The 16,747-nt window shown below is 38.6% G+C and overlaps 1 protein-coding gene across 9 annotated transcripts in view; it reads left to right on the top strand.

Moving 5' to 3' along the window:
- Nucleotides 1-1,999: 1,999 nt before the first annotated feature.
- The window catches only part of zc3h18 (zinc finger CCCH-type containing 18), a 58,637-nt gene continuing 43,889 nt past the window's right edge, over nucleotides 2,000-16,747 (top strand). For 4 of the 9 annotated variants that reach the window (XM_005454269.1, XM_005454267.1, XM_005454268.1 and 1 more), the window contains exons 1-3: nucleotides 2,016-2,454; nucleotides 3,069-4,027; nucleotides 8,470-8,554. In XM_005454269.1, the coding sequence (XP_005454326.1) occupies nucleotides 3,113-4,027; nucleotides 8,470-8,554 (1,000 nt within the window). In that variant the 5' untranslated portion in view covers nucleotides 2,016-2,454; nucleotides 3,069-3,112. Of the gene's footprint in view, nucleotides 2,455-3,068; nucleotides 4,028-8,469; nucleotides 8,555-16,747 lie in introns of all 9 variants that reach the window. The other 5 variants (XM_005454263.2, XM_005454264.2, XM_005454265.1 and 2 more) reach the window with 5 other exon arrangements.

Here is a 16,747-nt window from a genome sequence, read left to right as displayed (position 1 = left end):
GCTGCTGCTCCATCAGTTGTTACAGAAACCAGTTTTTCAATGGAAATCTTTTTTTCCAACAAGTACCGCTTCATTGCATTGTAAATGTCAACTTCCTTGGTTTCCAGTGGCAGCAATGTCAAAAATTCCTCCTTTGTGGAAAAGTCATCACCATGTGTGCACAGCTAGCTGTGCCGTATCACTGTAGTCCACAGACTCAACACGCTGAAGTAAATACCAGGAGCACCTGTTAAGGTCCAAATCTAGCTTTCTCTCTGCATCTGCTGACAGTGTTCAAGCCAAGCTGGACATTAGCGATAGCAGAAAGAATCTCAGTCTTATTTTCGCAATGATTCTGCCATGGTGGCCATTGCCTCTTTAATGATCCCGACATTAATGAAGGGTTTTTTGTGCTTGGTGAGGATGTGCACCACTTTAAATGATGCCTCGGTTGATGCGCTAGCATTCTTTGGCTGTTTAGATTGTTGTTTTTGGAGGATAGTTTTCAGTTCTTTTACCTTTTCTTTGCAGAGGTTGCTTCCCACTGCAAAGTCCTGGGAAAAGTTGCTGTGAACTTTGGTGAAATGCTGCTCCACGTTGCATTTTTTTAGAGACACCAAGGCTCGCGCCACAGATCACACACACATTTGTGGGAAAAAAAGTTGTTTCCCACTCCTCAAGAAAATAAATTTTTTGCCTCTTACTAGCATAACCAAACTCTGCTGCTATCATTGTTGCTAATAGCCTGGCACCTCGTCTGCCTGCTACCTCCATATGGCGTCTAACCGCTTCAATTGCAGACAGCAGCCCGGCACAAACTTTTGATTGACAGTTAGTTGACAAATAATTGTTTCATTTCAAGAGGGGTAGGGGTATCTTTAATTTTGATTGGATGGAAAGCTTGGCCAGTTTCGCCAACCTACAAATTATATTTCTTATTTTCTTGACCACTTTTGTTATTGACCCCTTTGGCAAGCTACTGAAAAAGGCCCCATTCGCAAGTGATGTGTTGGAGACTCCTGCTGTACTCTGAGCCCCTCCCATAGTAACTCTGGTACCGCCTAGTTACACCGTATTCATGTTTACACATTACTGTGCTCATTTTCTATATTACAAACAAAATATGAAGAAATAAGGATTGGTTTCATTATGGGCAAGAATTTTTCAAGTTAGACGTTTTTGGAAATAAACAGACATTTTAAGTTTAATCAAACTAAAACCAAATAATTTTTTATAATCTACAAACGATTAGTTAGCTCAAACAAAGTGGCCTTTCTTGTTTAGACAGTTCATATTGGTTTGCCTGTTGAACACAGCAACTCATTTAAGACTGATTTAAGATTTTCAAATTTATGCCACAGGTGCATCTACTAGGGGCTGAGGGGTAGCGCTGGTTTTTCACTCAGCCACTCAACTTGCTGTGAGCTTTTACCTTTAAACCAAAGTTTTCTTCTAAGTAAGTTGACCTTAAATCTTGTTGTGAGCTGCTGTTTTCAAGGCAAAAAAATAATAATGATCAAGAATTATGTTAAAAAGTTTATTAACTGCAACAATCAACATCAGTGACGAAAATCTACTTTCATATAGTCACTGCATAATACTGATATGATTACTTTGTTGTTAATTTATTCTTTAGTGAACTAAAAAAAAGTTAAATTTGTCTTTGGATATGGAGAACTGAAAGAAATGAAATTAAATGAGTTAACTCAAATAGTTAATTCAAAAAGAATTAGTGGTGGAACACTGTATCCATATTACAGTTATTGTCACCAGAGATGAGAGGTCACCAAGTGAATAGAAGAGAAAACATTAATCAAAAATAATAGTTACATGGAACGACTTAACTGCTCCCCAAAAATGTCTTCCATGATTTCTAAGTAACTGGTTAAAAATCATGTATGTCTAACAACATTCTTAAAATATTACAGATATTCTCCTGTCAACGTTGGCCCATACTGATCTCAGGTCTGCCCCGATTAGCTTTCAGCGCGGTTCCAACCACACGGTTGTCGTATGTTGATGACGTTGAGGTAATGGCCGCTCTCGCTGGGCCGTGCAGGGTGCTTTATTTTCATCGCTACAGCGGCTAAAAATAAAACCGTCTAATATTTATTGCAGACAGTAAAAAGTTTTATCCGCGGGAGAGTGCAGCTGAAAAGGTAGAGGCGCGGTCTTTATAGAGCTTCGTGTCGGCAAGGTGATTAAAAAATGTGTTGTTAGCTCCTAGCACAGTGTACTTGCTCTTTTAGCTTAGCTTCAGGGGAGGCTACATTGTTAACCGTAAGACGGCCAAGTGTACTGGTGCGAACGCTTCGTACTAAACCGGTACTGTCCACTTATTTGTATGGTTAAGCCAAGCGTTTATAATCGCTGAAGAAAACTATCCATAGGTTGGGGACACTTTACTCGTTATTAGCCTTGTCTTCGCGCCGCCAAGTTATGGGCCTTGTTGCGAACTAGCGCGACCCAGCCATTGTAAGTGTTACCAGTGACATTATGCTACAGGGAAACCTGTCTTTATAAACTTGAGCATGTTGTCTAATTATGTATACACATATAGTTGTACCATGGAGCAATATGGAGACTTATATACACGTAAAACTAAATGGTGGTTGTTAGTTAGCGTGTTATAGCTAACGTTTACTTTGCTGGTGAATTAGCAGCGCCGGAAACTATAATTTCATAAAACATATACTGCTGTGACCAACATCTAATTACGTCTCAATCTCAGGAAAGGTGTTATCAAAGTTAATAGAAATTAGTTTTTCTCCGTTCTTTGTGTCAGCAATCACCAAATGAACAAAAACAAGTATTTAGCGTTATGGTGTATGACAGTTATATATTACTATATAAATTAACTGTACCATCTTTCTTTCAGTTGGTAGCAGAATTAACATTTTTTTGTGGTGCATCATTTTAAATTTAATTTTTGATTCTAGACATTTTATTGGTTAATTTTGACTGTTTTTAACTGACTGTTTTTAAATCGATTATCAAATGGCACGTAGCATTAGATTGAACAGTGTTAAATTACTATCAGATTACTGGTGACATACAGTTGTCTTTTCTTTCTTTCTTTCTTTTGACAGATTGCTGTTTTGTTGTTGTTTTTTTTGCACCAGAGTGGATTCACATGGATACTCCTGAAAGCCCTACCCAGTCCCCTCAGTCTCCTGAGGAGGAGGAAAAGGGTCTTTCTGACAGTGAGTTGCTGGAGTCTCCTAATGAAGAGGAGGACAGGGTCATTTCAGACAGCGAGATCCTCAATGAAGAAGGGGACATAGAAGTGATGGAAGGGCATGGAAAACATGTGGAATTAGAGGAAGAGGAGGATGAGGTGGTGCCTGACTTTGTGTCGGAGCCAGAGGATGAGGAACCTTTTGGAGAAATGGGAGAGTTGGGACAGGATGATGAGAGCATTGTGCTTATGGAGGGGAATGAAGACAGTCCTCAGGTGGTGGAGGAGAGGGAAAGAAAGGAGGATGATGAGAGAGTTGTCAGCACTCCATTATCCCCAGACTCTGAGCCAGAAAATGCCAAGAGCCTCAGTGCTGGAAAAGATGGAGAAGACTGGAAGGAAGGATATGATGACTACATAAAAGCTGCCTCTGCAGAATGTGAGGTAGCTGAAGGGGATGATCAGGAGGAGGATTACAAAAACAAAGATGAAGAGGATGGAAGAATAAGAGATGAAGAGACAAGAAGAGCTGCTGTGCTAAGGGAAGTGAAGGATGACTCTGTGTCAGTTTCCCGGGAACTAGACGAACATGAGCTTGATTATGATGAGGAGGTCCCAGAGGAGCCTGGCATCCCTACGCACGAGGAGGAAGATGAGGAAGACACAAAAGTAGAGGGAGATGAAGATGAGGAGGAAAGCGAGGACAAAAGCAGTAAAAAGGAGAAAAAGTCAATCCTTCCACCATCTCCTAAACACAGCGAATCCAGGAGGACAGATGGGTCGAAAGGGCCGGAGAGGATACGCCAGGACTCCTTCAGAGACAAGAAGAAGGATGAGGATGATGGAGAAATTGATGAAGGAGAGATTGATGTAAGTTATTGTAGTTCAGTTGGTAGTAGTGCCGTCTGATTTGCTGAGTGCAGGTAAATTGTGTTGTGTTTGAAAATAAGCCTTTAATCAGGAAGCACTGCTACTGTGTTTTTGTTTTATTGATAAACCTTAAGAACAAATAGCCATTAAACATAAAGAGTGGTGTTAAATCTGAAAAAAAAAAAAATTCCAAGTGGACTGGACCTAATTTGGCTGGATGCTCTTTATGCTACTGGTGAGTGTGTTGAGTGTGTGTTACACTCTCATAATAGAGAAATAAGAATATGAAGCCTTGTAGTCTTAACATTTTCAGAACTCAAAGGTTTTTTCTTTCTTTTTGTGTTTGAGGTCCATATCTTTCTCATGAGTCACGTTTTAGCAGGCTTTCAATGCATGCTCTGTGTGAAGAGCAAAAGAGGGAAAACCAAAAAAAAACGTCCAAATAGAGTTAGTATTTGAGTTAAGTTAGTATTTGATTAATAGTTGACTTATATGTTCTTGCAAAATCTGAATAGAGCTGTGGATTAGAAAGCCCACAATACAAGTCCCTTTGCAATATAATACATATACTGATACGGTAATATCAGGCCAAGATACGGTAAGTTCTTGGCCCTGTAAAACCTATGCACAGATACTGTCAAATAACTAAAACTAGAAATATATTTTTAGTTTTGGATGTTTTATACTAGGGCTGTTCGATATAACGATATATATCGGATGACGATATAAAAATGTCTATCGTTTCATTTTACACTATCGTTTGTTTCGTGGTGTCGCAAAATAAACTGTTTACGGCAATATTTTTTTCACCGTTTTGATGGTCACTGTAGTGGCTATATTAATTTCTTAAAGTTCTCTCTTTCTCTTATATTTAATATAACCACACTACGGACGGACAAGCGCCTGTTTTTATGCGTTGTGGTTAGCAACAACGACGGTAAAACCACCTCGTGTCCGCTTGTTTATGTTCCACATAAACCTTTCACAATAAAGCTCAAGATCCTGTTGAGACTTTTCAAAATAAACTGAATCACGTGAAAGAGCAGATTATTTACGGATGAGAAGTAAAAAAGAGCCGCCAGGTGCTAAAAAATAAACCTTAGACTCAAACGTTAGAATAGGCTTTTCCCCCCAGCACGCCGTGTAATAAATACTCACAAAGAAAACGGCGGCCGTTACAACTTATGTCTAAAAATCTATTGTTGCATGCATCTGTTAAAACACTGGACTTCAGCTACATGACGCGCAGCTGGAAACACTTCCCGCAAGTTGAGCTGCCCGAGATTCACAGAATTTACAGAAAATGTTAAATTTTTGTGATTTATATCGTTGTCAGGACGATAGATGTCTTATATATCTTATATGAGATTTTGGTCATATCGCACAGCCCTATTTTATACACTAGTGTGAAAAAGTATTTTGCCCCCTTTCTGACTTCCTTTCTGATTTCTATGTTTGTCACACTTAAATGTTTCAGATCATCAAACAAATGTAAATGTTACACACTGATAACACAAGTAAACACAAAATTACATTTCTAAATGAAGGTGTTTATTATTAGAGTGGGGGGGATCCAAACCTACATGACCCTGCGTGAAAAGGTGAATACGTTTTGCCAGAGAAAATATCTCTATGATCCCCAAGGCTTTTGGGAAAATACCGCTAACTCTGTTCTTGGAGGACAGTGTTTGGCCATCTGTTTATGACCTCAAGATGAAGCACAATTGGCTTCTGCAGCAAGACAATGATCTAAAACACACCAGCAAGTTCACCTCTGAATGGCTTCAGAAAAACAAAAAGACTTTGGAGCGGCCTAATCAATGTCCTGACCTGAATCTTATTGAGATGCTGTGACCTTTAAAAAGGTGGTTCCTGTTCAAAAATCCTCCAATGTGGCTAAATTACAACAATTCTGCAAAGATGAGTGGGTCAAAATTCCTCCACAGCCCTGCAAGAGACTTATTCCCAATTATCGCAATGGATTTAGCAGCAATCACTTTTTCACACAGGGCCATGTAGGTTTAGATTTTTTTTCCCCCTTAATAATAAAAACCTTCATGTAGAAACTGAATTTTGTGGTTTCTTTTGTTTATCAAATATCTTAATTTGTTTTAATGATCTGAACATTTAAGTGTGACTGACATATAAAACAATAGGAAATAAGCCAGGGGGCAAAGCACTTTTCACACCACAGTATAGGCAGCCACAACAACTTCTGGACAACACATCTGCTCCACCATAGCCCTATGTGCATTTGTAGCCTGCTTCTGCCTTAAGTGGTGAAAAAGGTTTTGCTTTCGGTTTAGTTTTTTGTTTGTTTTGGGTTCTTGTTCTCTGACATGCCTAGGCATGTCTTGTTGTGCGCACTACAGAATGTAAACACAAGGGTTTTAAGGGTGTGAATTCTTAATTCGGTCATATTAGAATTAGGTCATAGTAACTAGTACCAGGTACTTTTTTTGGTATTTACTCAGCCGGGGTTCCAAGCGGTCTGAGCAAGTACTAAAATGTGATGTCATTAGATTGCATGCCACCTATTGGTTGGTCAGTGGCATCACTCAATGAGTCATGAGAGCCTCTCATTCACGAAAATCAAAACCACTATTTTTGAAACCCGGCAACAAGGGAAATCGCTACACAAAAACAACGGCATGGTTCCCTGAGTCTGACAAAAAAAAACCACAGACCAAGCACCATGTATATTGTTTTCTCAGCATCCACCTTTGTTGTAGCATTCGTGTTGCATATTAATTACGTCACAGAATGCTTGCACCATTGCTATGACGAGCATGCACATAAGGTAGTACTGAAATGTAATGGGAAACCAGGAGAGTCGTCGCAAGTTGATCTGAGTAGGTACTGATGGAAAAGGGGCTTTGATGTTTCAAAAAAAATGTTCTGACATTGTTTGGAGGCCGCGTTTCATATAACGGGGGATGTCAGACATGTTGCGCAATGGGCATCCGAAGGTCACATCATGAAGACGTCAGCTGATTGTGTTCGTCGGTCTGTACACCTGACCTGACAAGAAAAAAAAAAAACAGTGTGTTGAAATGCAGCTTGTCAGTGCACCTGATTCATAACGTGTTCTACAAACCCCAACATTACAGCTAACAGGTGGATTTTCCTGTTTCAGTTTAGCTAGCCAACAACGAGGAGGCACTTACTGCTTAAGAGACAGAGTGTAAAAGTGGACAGAATAAAACTGATTGCTGCAGCCAAGAGAAGTGCAAAGGTGGCCACCATTAGATGGCTTTTTAGTCTTAGTGTCCTCTTTTTCCCCACTGAGTTATCGGTTCTGTCAACAGACTGGGCTAACAGGTCTGTTAGCACCAACCAGCCAAGTGATGTCATGTTCTGCCTCTAGTGGAGAGGCAGAATGGGCACTAAAAGGCTTTATCTAATAACTCCGTGGATCAGCAGAATGTCACACACTAGTGATTGTTAGGGCTGGCTATTTTCACTGATTTCTTTAACCGATTCAATTCTGATTCACAAGGCCCCGGTTTGATTCAATTCCACTTTTGACTCAGTCAGAAATATTATGATTATGATCATTTATCTTGGATATGTACTTTTGAAAGAACCCTCTAAACCATGTAAATTAAATACATTTATCTCCAAATTAGGAAAAACGGATCCTAAAGCAGTTACAGTCTTGGGACTTATTATTTAACCCGTAAAGCCCCAGGGGTTTTTCTGAGGTTCCCGCTGGAAAATGACATGCCCAAAGTGAATTGACTATTTGTCTGCAATTACAAACTTTGTGTAAACCAACTAGGTATAAAAACAATGCTGACACTTGTGAGACTTCATCAGAGGTGTAAGCATCACAGCAGATGCCTTTGTGTCAAAGTTAACAGAGGCTAAAACCCAGAAAAATATAACGGAGTTTTTCCTGGCCTGATCTTTTATAGCACATAACCCCCTTGAAAATATGCTGCAAAATTCAGAGTTCGCAATGACGAAACCTGCATTTTTGGATTCTGTGATGAGATGTTGGCTTTCAGCACCCGGTGGTGTGTGCGTGCCATCGAGTGAACAAGCTGCGTGTTTACATCTTTGTGTAGAATCTGTCTATCTGCTCTTTAATTGTTTTCTATTTTTAGCTCTTTGGTGGTTGTTGAAATAGTTTTGTGAGCTTTTAGCTGAGATTCTGATATTTCTGGCAAAATACATTTATTTAAAAAAATCGATTTCAGGATTTGATCGATATTGGATTATTCAAATTAAAATTGATTTGAATTAGGAAATCTTTTTATTTATTTATTTTAAACCCATCCCTAGTGATTGTTCCTCATTAGACATTTAAAACAATTTCTACTTTGCACTTGAAATACAAATAAGATACACTTCACAACACTAGTTCTAGCCAAGTTAATAGTTTGGATACAGTGATGTGTTGTGAAGTGTCATGATTTGGCTTGTGTATGTGTATGCAGGATGATGATCTGGAGGAGGGGGAGGTCAAAGATCCTTCAGACAGGAAGATCCGACCACGTCCCATCTGCAGGTTTTTCATTAAAGGTAGGTGGTGAACAGCAGATGGAGTGCCATAGTAAAGTATTTACCTTGATCCTTTTTACTTTTTCACATGGGGCATATTTGATATAGAGTGGTCCCTCGCTATAACGCGGTTCACCTTTCACGGTCTCTGTGTTTTGCGGATTTTTTGGGGGGGAGGGGGGGTGCAATTTTGCATGCTTTTTTTTTTTTTTCTTACAGCGCATTGTGTTTTGTGTCCTGATTGGCTGTAGACCATTGTCAATCAATCTCGTGCCGTGTCTCCTGTACAGTACAGAATGCGTTCAGTTTGTCAAATTTACATAAATCTTCGATCGCTAGCTGTGTGACTCTGAAGTGCTGTACTGTATGTTTTTAAGTTTTCTCCCCAACAAACACAACAATGTCGATGAAACGTTTTGCACCGTCAAAGGCATCGCGGGTGCCTTTGGTTTCATTCTATAATACTGCACTTATTTTTCTACGAAGGTTTGAACTTTGAGTGTTTAAACAAGAGAGAAAAGCGAGAAAATGTTCGTGCCTGTCTGAGAAAAGTGTATAAAGTGTGTAGTGTGGGGTTTAATAGCCTTAAAACATCTATAATAATTGTAAAAAATAAAGTTGGCTACTTCTCGGATTGCGAAGGTTATTTTTAGAACGTAAGTCCGCGATAAACAAGGGATCACTGTATTTGATAGCTTTTTTGCTCTAATAAATAATGTTTTAAAAATTAAATTCCTGTATTTACTTAGGGAATCATTTTCTAATATCAAAATTTGTTTGATCGGAAACATTTCCATGTGACAAATACGCAAAGAAAAAGAAAATCTAAGAAACTTCAAAAGGGCAAATAGTTTTTCAAGGCACTGTATATAGCACAGGTGTCGAACTCCAGGCCTCGAGGGCCGGTGTCCTGCAGGTTTTAGATGTGTCCTTCATCCAACACAGCTGATTTAAATGGCTAAATGACATCATCAACATGTCTTGAAGTTCTCCAGAGGCCTGGTAATGAACTAATCATTTGATTCAGGTGTGTTGATCCAGGGTGAGATCTAAAACCTGCAGGACACCGGCCCTTGAGGCCTGGAGTTTGACACCCCTGGTATATAGCCACTGTGACTCAAAGCATGTTGAGGCTAAGGCTAGGCCAGGGGTGGGCAATCTCAGTCCACGAGGGCCGGTGTCCCTGCAGGTTTTAGATGTGTCCTCGAACCAACACAGCTGATTTAAATGACTAAATTAGCTCCTCAACATGTCCTGAAGTTCTCCAGAGGCCTGGTAATGACTAATCATGTGATTCAGGTGTGTTGACCCAAGGTGAGATCTAAAACCTGCAGGGACACCGGCCCTCGTGGACTGAGATTGCCCACCCCTGGGCTAGGCTAAATTGGCTTCTTTCAAAATGTTAGAGAGCCACCCACCACTTTAATCACACTCTATGACTGAGTACTTTGATAACAGTGGAAAGGAAAAACTCTGTTTTAACAAGAAGAAACCGCTGAAGGAACCAGGCTCAGGGAGGGGCAGCCATCTGTGCGACAGGTTGGGGGTGATGGGAGGAAGACGAGACAAAAGACATGCTGTGGAAAAAAGTGAAAATACAGTGTCTAAACACATGTTATGTGAAAAGGGGTGAGAAAAGGAGAAAAGCTCAATGCATCATGGGAAGCCCCCAACTTAACTAAAGGTGGATTCAGGGTCATCTGATTCAGCCCTACCTATAAGATTAGTCAGAACGGAAAGTCTTAAGCCTAATCTTAAAAGTAGAGAGGGTGTCCAAACTGGGACCTTTTTTTCCATAGAAGAGGACCCTAAAAGTTGAAGGTTTCTGCCTCCCATAGTACTTTTAAATATCCACAAGTAAGCCCGCAGTCTGAGGATGAAGTGTTCTATTGGGGTGATAATGTACTATAAGGTCAATAAATAAGATGGGCCCTGATTATACAAGGCCTTGTATTTGAGTAGAAGGATTTTAAACTCCATTCTGGATTTAACAGGGAGCTGTGCTGTGCCTTCTAATGATACTGCCTAAGGGAAGCATGTATAATGTAAACAGAATTGGTTCTAACACAGAACCCTGTGGAATTCCATAATTAACCTTAGGTATTAAAGGTACTGCAGTGCAGTACCTTTAATAACTACATCATGCACTAATCGCTGAAGTGAAATATTATGGTGAACAGCATTGAAAAGCTTGTCCTGCATAAAGGTCTAGCAGGACAAGCACAGAAATGAGTCCACTGTTAGATGCCATAAGAAGATCATTTGTAATATGGCTGTGCGATATGAGGAAAATGTCATATCACAATATTTTTTTGGCTATACCACAATACATGAATATATATCACAATATGTTTAAATAAACTCCAAAAACAAATTTTACTTTAAACCATATAGTGCCTAAAATTGCACTGGTATACTCATTCAATAGTTTTCTTCTACTTTAAATACAAAAACCATCAGTTGCACACAGGTTTTTCATGAATGATAATACTGCCACAGTAAGTCTCTTTCTGTGGTCAACACCAGATCTTTAACAAACAAAAGATCATGCCAACAAAAAATGATATCAAGCAAGAATTCACGAGACAAAATTAAAAAATAACTGAAATTATAAAGGTGCTTTTGTGTGCTTAAAATGTATTACAGTTGCAAAATAAAAAATGTCATGACTTCAAATTACAGAAACAACAGTCTAGACATTGACTATAAAAACGACTGACCAAGAACAGTCACAGCTGGTTCATGCAGAGTTTAAAACCCTCTTTATTTTGCTGTGGATGACTTTTCAGCTGGTGGGATAAATTCGTGGTACTGCTCATGATGCACTTGCAATACGTAGGAGGAAAAAACTCACAGTAAATTACATGCAGACCGCTTGATATTGCCATGGCAGTTTATACTCTATGGTTTTGATAAAGCCATCATAACCATCATACATGGAAAAACTTGCAATCCATTGAATATATTCGATATGTCGTCCACCCCTAATTTGTAACCTCACTAAAGCTGTTTGTGTACTGTGATAAGTTCTTACTGAAACACTCCAAATAAATCATTCTTCTCCAGATGATCAGTTAGCTGTTTAACAACTACTCTTTCAAGAATTTTTTGAGAGAAAAGGAAGATTGGAGATTGGCCTATAATTAGCTAAGACAGCTGGGTTAAGACATGGCTTTTTAAGTAACGGTTTAATTAGTGCCAGCTTGAAGGCCTGTGTTACATAGCCGATTAATAGAGATAGGCTGATCATATTTAAGATTAAAGCATTAATTAATGTTAGGACTTAAATGTATGATTATATACAGCTACATACAATACTAGTGATATTTTAAAATTATTTCTTCTGATTGTAATCATTTCCTCCAAACCATCAAGGCATCTGTTAGATCCAATTCCTTCAAGACTACTCAAAGTAGCACTACCATTTTTGATAAAGCATATAGTTAGCGTTGACCTCAGGTGACCCTGAATCCTCCCTTAGTCACGCTGCAATAGTCCAACTTCAGTAACCCTACAAACATCACTGCTGTTTAGTTTTCTGTCTTCATTTATGTTGGAAGTGATAGCAGAGCTGTACGTTTTAATTTTTTCAGAAATCTCTCAGTCAGAACATGCTATATCATGTTTAGGTGGAAACTAGCGAGCTAACTTTCTGCTAACTTCTAACTCCGTTAAATTTAATAAACTCTGTTTTCATGGGAGCCTGGATTTTAAACTTAATTGTTACACCTGGTAAAGCAGCAACGCTGATTCATTAAAGATGAAAGAATTTAGACAGTTTTTAAGTCTCAGTGATGCTGCAGTGTTCTTTTGACTTTGGGACCTGAAGAGGAGGGAGTTTTGGACCCAGATTACTTCGTGAGGCTCCTGACTGCGGAAGCCATAATGCTCCAGCAATCCATCAAGCGGTGCGGCTTCTTAGCTTACCAAAGTCGTACTATAACATTTTCTTGACAGATTTTTGGGCGCCGTGTAGAGCTGGGCGATATGACCCAAAATTCATATCTCGATATTTTTTGGCTGGATGGCGATATAAGATATATATCTCGATATTTTTTTAAAGCCATAAAGTAAGAACAAAAAGAGAGTTCTTAGTCAAAGCTGTGTCCCAGATGTCACACAGGCACTTTTATTAACATACAGCATAGATGTACATGAAAAAAACTACTCAAAATAAATTATGAGCATTTATTAAATAATAATGCTCCATAAATAAAAGAAAACTGTGTTGTTTTGTGCATAACAAAGAGCTCACAATTGTGCAGTCAAAACGTAAACTAAAAGACGCTGAGCATAATAACAAAGACAGATTTCACAGCTGCTCTGTTCCCAACTTCTACTGCGTGACTGACAGCCTGGAGTTTGAAATCCGCTTCGTAACCATGTCTCTGAACAGGTGCCCTTTATGGTCCTTATACACACACAATACGGTAATATTACGTTGAAGCACAGTACGTATCACTCCGCGAGGCTCCTCGGTAGCCGTAATGCTCCGACAATCCATCAAGCGGTGCAGCTCCGTAGCTTACCAAAGTCGAACTAAAACATTTTTTGACAGATTGCTGAGCGCTGTGTATCACATAAAATCGGTTCGCGGTCATCAAGCACAACCAGAATTCATACAAAAGGCGCGCAGTCAACTTTTGAGAAAATGAAAGGATTTCAGGCCGTGCATGGCGTTAGCGTGATTAGCTCGTTAGTGTGGTTAGCTCGTTAACACGTTGACGCCATCCAGTCCCACGCACGGGGCGATGCGCGGTAACTCATTAACGGAGATTTGCCGTGTCCATCTTGTCGCTGCCTGCAGGTGAAGCGATGGGGGAGGAGGGAGAGTTGTGTTCAGGTCGAGGTCGAGTAACGTTGCGTAAAGACAAAAGTGGACGAAAGAGAGGCAAACTTGCAGCTCCGCAACTATAATTATAACGTAACATAGACTATATCGATATAAAGGATATTGTCACATCTTATATCTCGTATAAAAATATATTGATATTTTTTAAAAAACTCGATATATCGCCCAGCTCTAGCGCCGTGTACCACATAAAATCAGTTTGAGGTCAGTAAGCGCAACCAGAATTCATACATTAGGCGCACTGTCGATTTTTGAGAAAAGGAGAAAGGATTTTAAGTGTGCCTTATAGTGCGGAAAATACATTACACGGATTCACTCAGTGACTGTTCCTATTTAATGTCCTGTGAAAAACCTTCATATCTTGTCTAAAATGTACATTTTGTAATTCTTTTTCTCTGAGCAATGCCATATCCTATTTCTAAAAAAAAAATAATTGAATGTATATGTGGCACTACTATACTTTTTTAGTTGTTCTTTTTTACTAAAGTAAAAGTGAAAAAGTTCAGTTACATGTACTCAAAGTAATAAAGTAAAATGGTTATTTGGAGGACATTTATACCAGCTATTTTTCTGCTAAGCTAGCTCTACTTTGTGCTATATTGATGTAACAATGAAATAGTAGTTTTTGAAAAGCTAATATTATTTCCTATTGCCGACATTGTAAAGGGTGACTCTGCCGAAACTTAAACAGAGCAATGAGTGCAGTCTGGGGTTAAAGTGCGATTCTGCCGTTGTGGAAACCTTAAGATCAGCTTTAGTGGCTTGGTGTGGGGGGGAAAAGAATCACAACTCATGATAATTTCTGTTGTGAGTTGAAAGAAATTTTCTTAGTGCTTACTGCTGCTCTGATGTTAAATGTTCTTTGTGGATTTATACAACTGGATTCATCATGATGTAACAATATTTCATGAGCTTTCTTCATAAGATAATCTGTTTTTCCAGCACTAAACTGCAGAGAATTCAATTTTTTTTTTTTTTCTAAAAAACATCTTTCTTCACCAGGGTGAGAAGTTATTTCACACACTTTTTTTCTCCATGTTAAATACAGCAACTGTACCTTTAGCTAGCAGACTTGCTGAAGCTGCGTGACCACAAACGCCATTGCAACCCACTGTGACCCCTGATTATAGCTGTATAAATTATGCGTAAACTATACGTTTTTGAATCTTTCATGTCATTGTATGTGATATATCCTGGATTTATCAGAATTTTCTTTTTATGTTTTGCTCTTCCCTTCATTCAGACTCGGATTGGTTTGATTTTTGACAATGTGCATCAACATGATAATAATAGTAATTAAAACTTTAGGCAAAACAAGTAGAAAGTACATATGCTTGTGTAAAAACATAGGGAGTACAATTTCAGAAAAAATAAATACTCGAAGTACACATACCAGAAAATTCTAGTTAAGAACAGTAACAAAGTATTCCTACTTAGTAAATAGTAGTAAATCATTGTTTTAAACTTCAAGAAAACACCCTAAGTGACAGTGACAGTCTCCAAAAGAATGATGGCTGTTGCCATCTGACAGCACCAGCTGTGAGAAATTGTCAACTCCCACAAACTTTTTAGCCTTTTTAGAGTGTATTAAGTAGAGATGGACCGATCCGATATTACGTATCGATATCGGTCCGATACTGACCTAAATTACTGGATCGGATATCGGCGAGAAATAAAAAATGTAATCCGATCCATTAAATATCAAAAAAACACCTCACAAAACTTGCGACATGGCGTAACTCGGCTCATAACCGTAGCACGTCGGAGCAGTGTGCATCACGTGATAGAGCGGCTGTGTGTATTTGTAGCCTCGCTACCAAACCAGCATTTCATCTCCGAGGAAGTTATCCCAGAGAGAAGTAAAGCAAGTGTGTAAGTTCATCTCTGAATGTTTGTAAAGCGTTCCCACGTTAAGCTTAACAACCGATATATGGAGCGACTGCCTATCTCTCTCTCCCTCCCCTTCCTGCGGCTACTTCAATCGTGAAACTGATTAATGATCAGCTGATCGGCTTTTCTGTCGCGAGTCCGTCTCTCTTCTTTGTATTTGGCCCACTTTGCACCAGAAAGAGGAAACCAGCGGCTGAACAACAGCAGCACGTTTAAGCTTGATAAGCTGTTGTTAGAATTTATTTAATATTAGTTTCTAGACCAGGATCCTTTTCTACGTAGCTGACGGCTGGTAACTGTGCAGGGGCAGATCTAGCAAAGTTTAGCCAGGGGGGCCGATATGGCATTAACAGGGAAAAGGGGGCACAAAGACATAGTTTTCTTTCTTATTCTCATTTAAAATATCTAGCTTTTAATAAATAATTATCTGAATCTTACACCCAAAGTTTTAATCTGATGTAAAATGTATAGAAGTCTATTACTGTGTATAGTAACTGTTAAGTCTAATATACCCTAGTAAGCTATAGTACTTTTTCCTTTGGGAAGGTACCATCTGTGAATTCTGCAATTCTGTTGAAGAAAGATGTTGAATCTATTTAATTATTCTTGAAAAATAATTTATTTCTGTGCATTTTTTTTCACCCTGCATCAAATTAAAGTTGATTACATCGATTAAGCATCATGAGGTTGAGGGTGGGGGGTGGTTCCCTTTTTTCTTTTGCTGGGACTTTGTAACCCTATTAGTTAGGTTGCTTAATATTTCTGCTAAGTACTCTTTAAAATACCAGAATAGGGAGGATGGTGCAGGTTTAAGTTTATTAGATTGATCAGTGTTGCTGAACTATGAAATATTTTGGGCACAGTGTATTTTTTACATACAGGTATAACAGAATAGCTTTAGTGTTGTTGTTTATTTAAACTTGAGTATGAACTTATACAAAATGCAGCAAGATATTAAAAAAACAGTTTTATTGATTAAAAAACACACTATATCGGATTCATATCGGTATCGGCAGATATCCAAATTTATGATATCGGTATCGGACATAAAAAAGTGGTATCGTGCCATCTCTAGTATTAAGAATATTTGTCTGATTATTTCAGTTTATCTACAGTAGAGGGAGCTATTGAACTTTAAACTTTATTCAGCTTTAAGTTTTCCCCTCTGCTTTTAGAGAGACATGTACTTAAAAAGAAACTTTGAAAACAAGAAACTTTTAAGTGAAACTGTTGATCCATTATATCTGTGACTGCAAAATTTTTGTCTCATTTTTTAAAGTTTTACGTAGATTTAGTATCACCTTAATTTGCTCCAAGATGATAGTAAAGATTTGTCATTTATCTTTTGAAATGAACAGTAGCCCACAACATACTTCCTGACAGTAATTAATAGAATAGTACTCAGATTAAGAAAATGGAATACTATGGGAGGGATTTCTTAAAGAATTTTTCTCTCATATTGGTGTCTGAAT

The sequence above is a fragment of the Oreochromis niloticus genome, linkage group LG7, assembly GCF_001858045.2.
Source record: "Oreochromis niloticus isolate F11D_XX linkage group LG7, O_niloticus_UMD_NMBU, whole genome shotgun sequence".
NCBI lineage: Eukaryota > Metazoa > Chordata > Actinopteri > Cichliformes > Cichlidae > Oreochromis > Oreochromis niloticus.
Note: the sequence above shows the minus strand (reverse complement) of the source record. Positions and strands in the feature narration are given on the sequence as shown.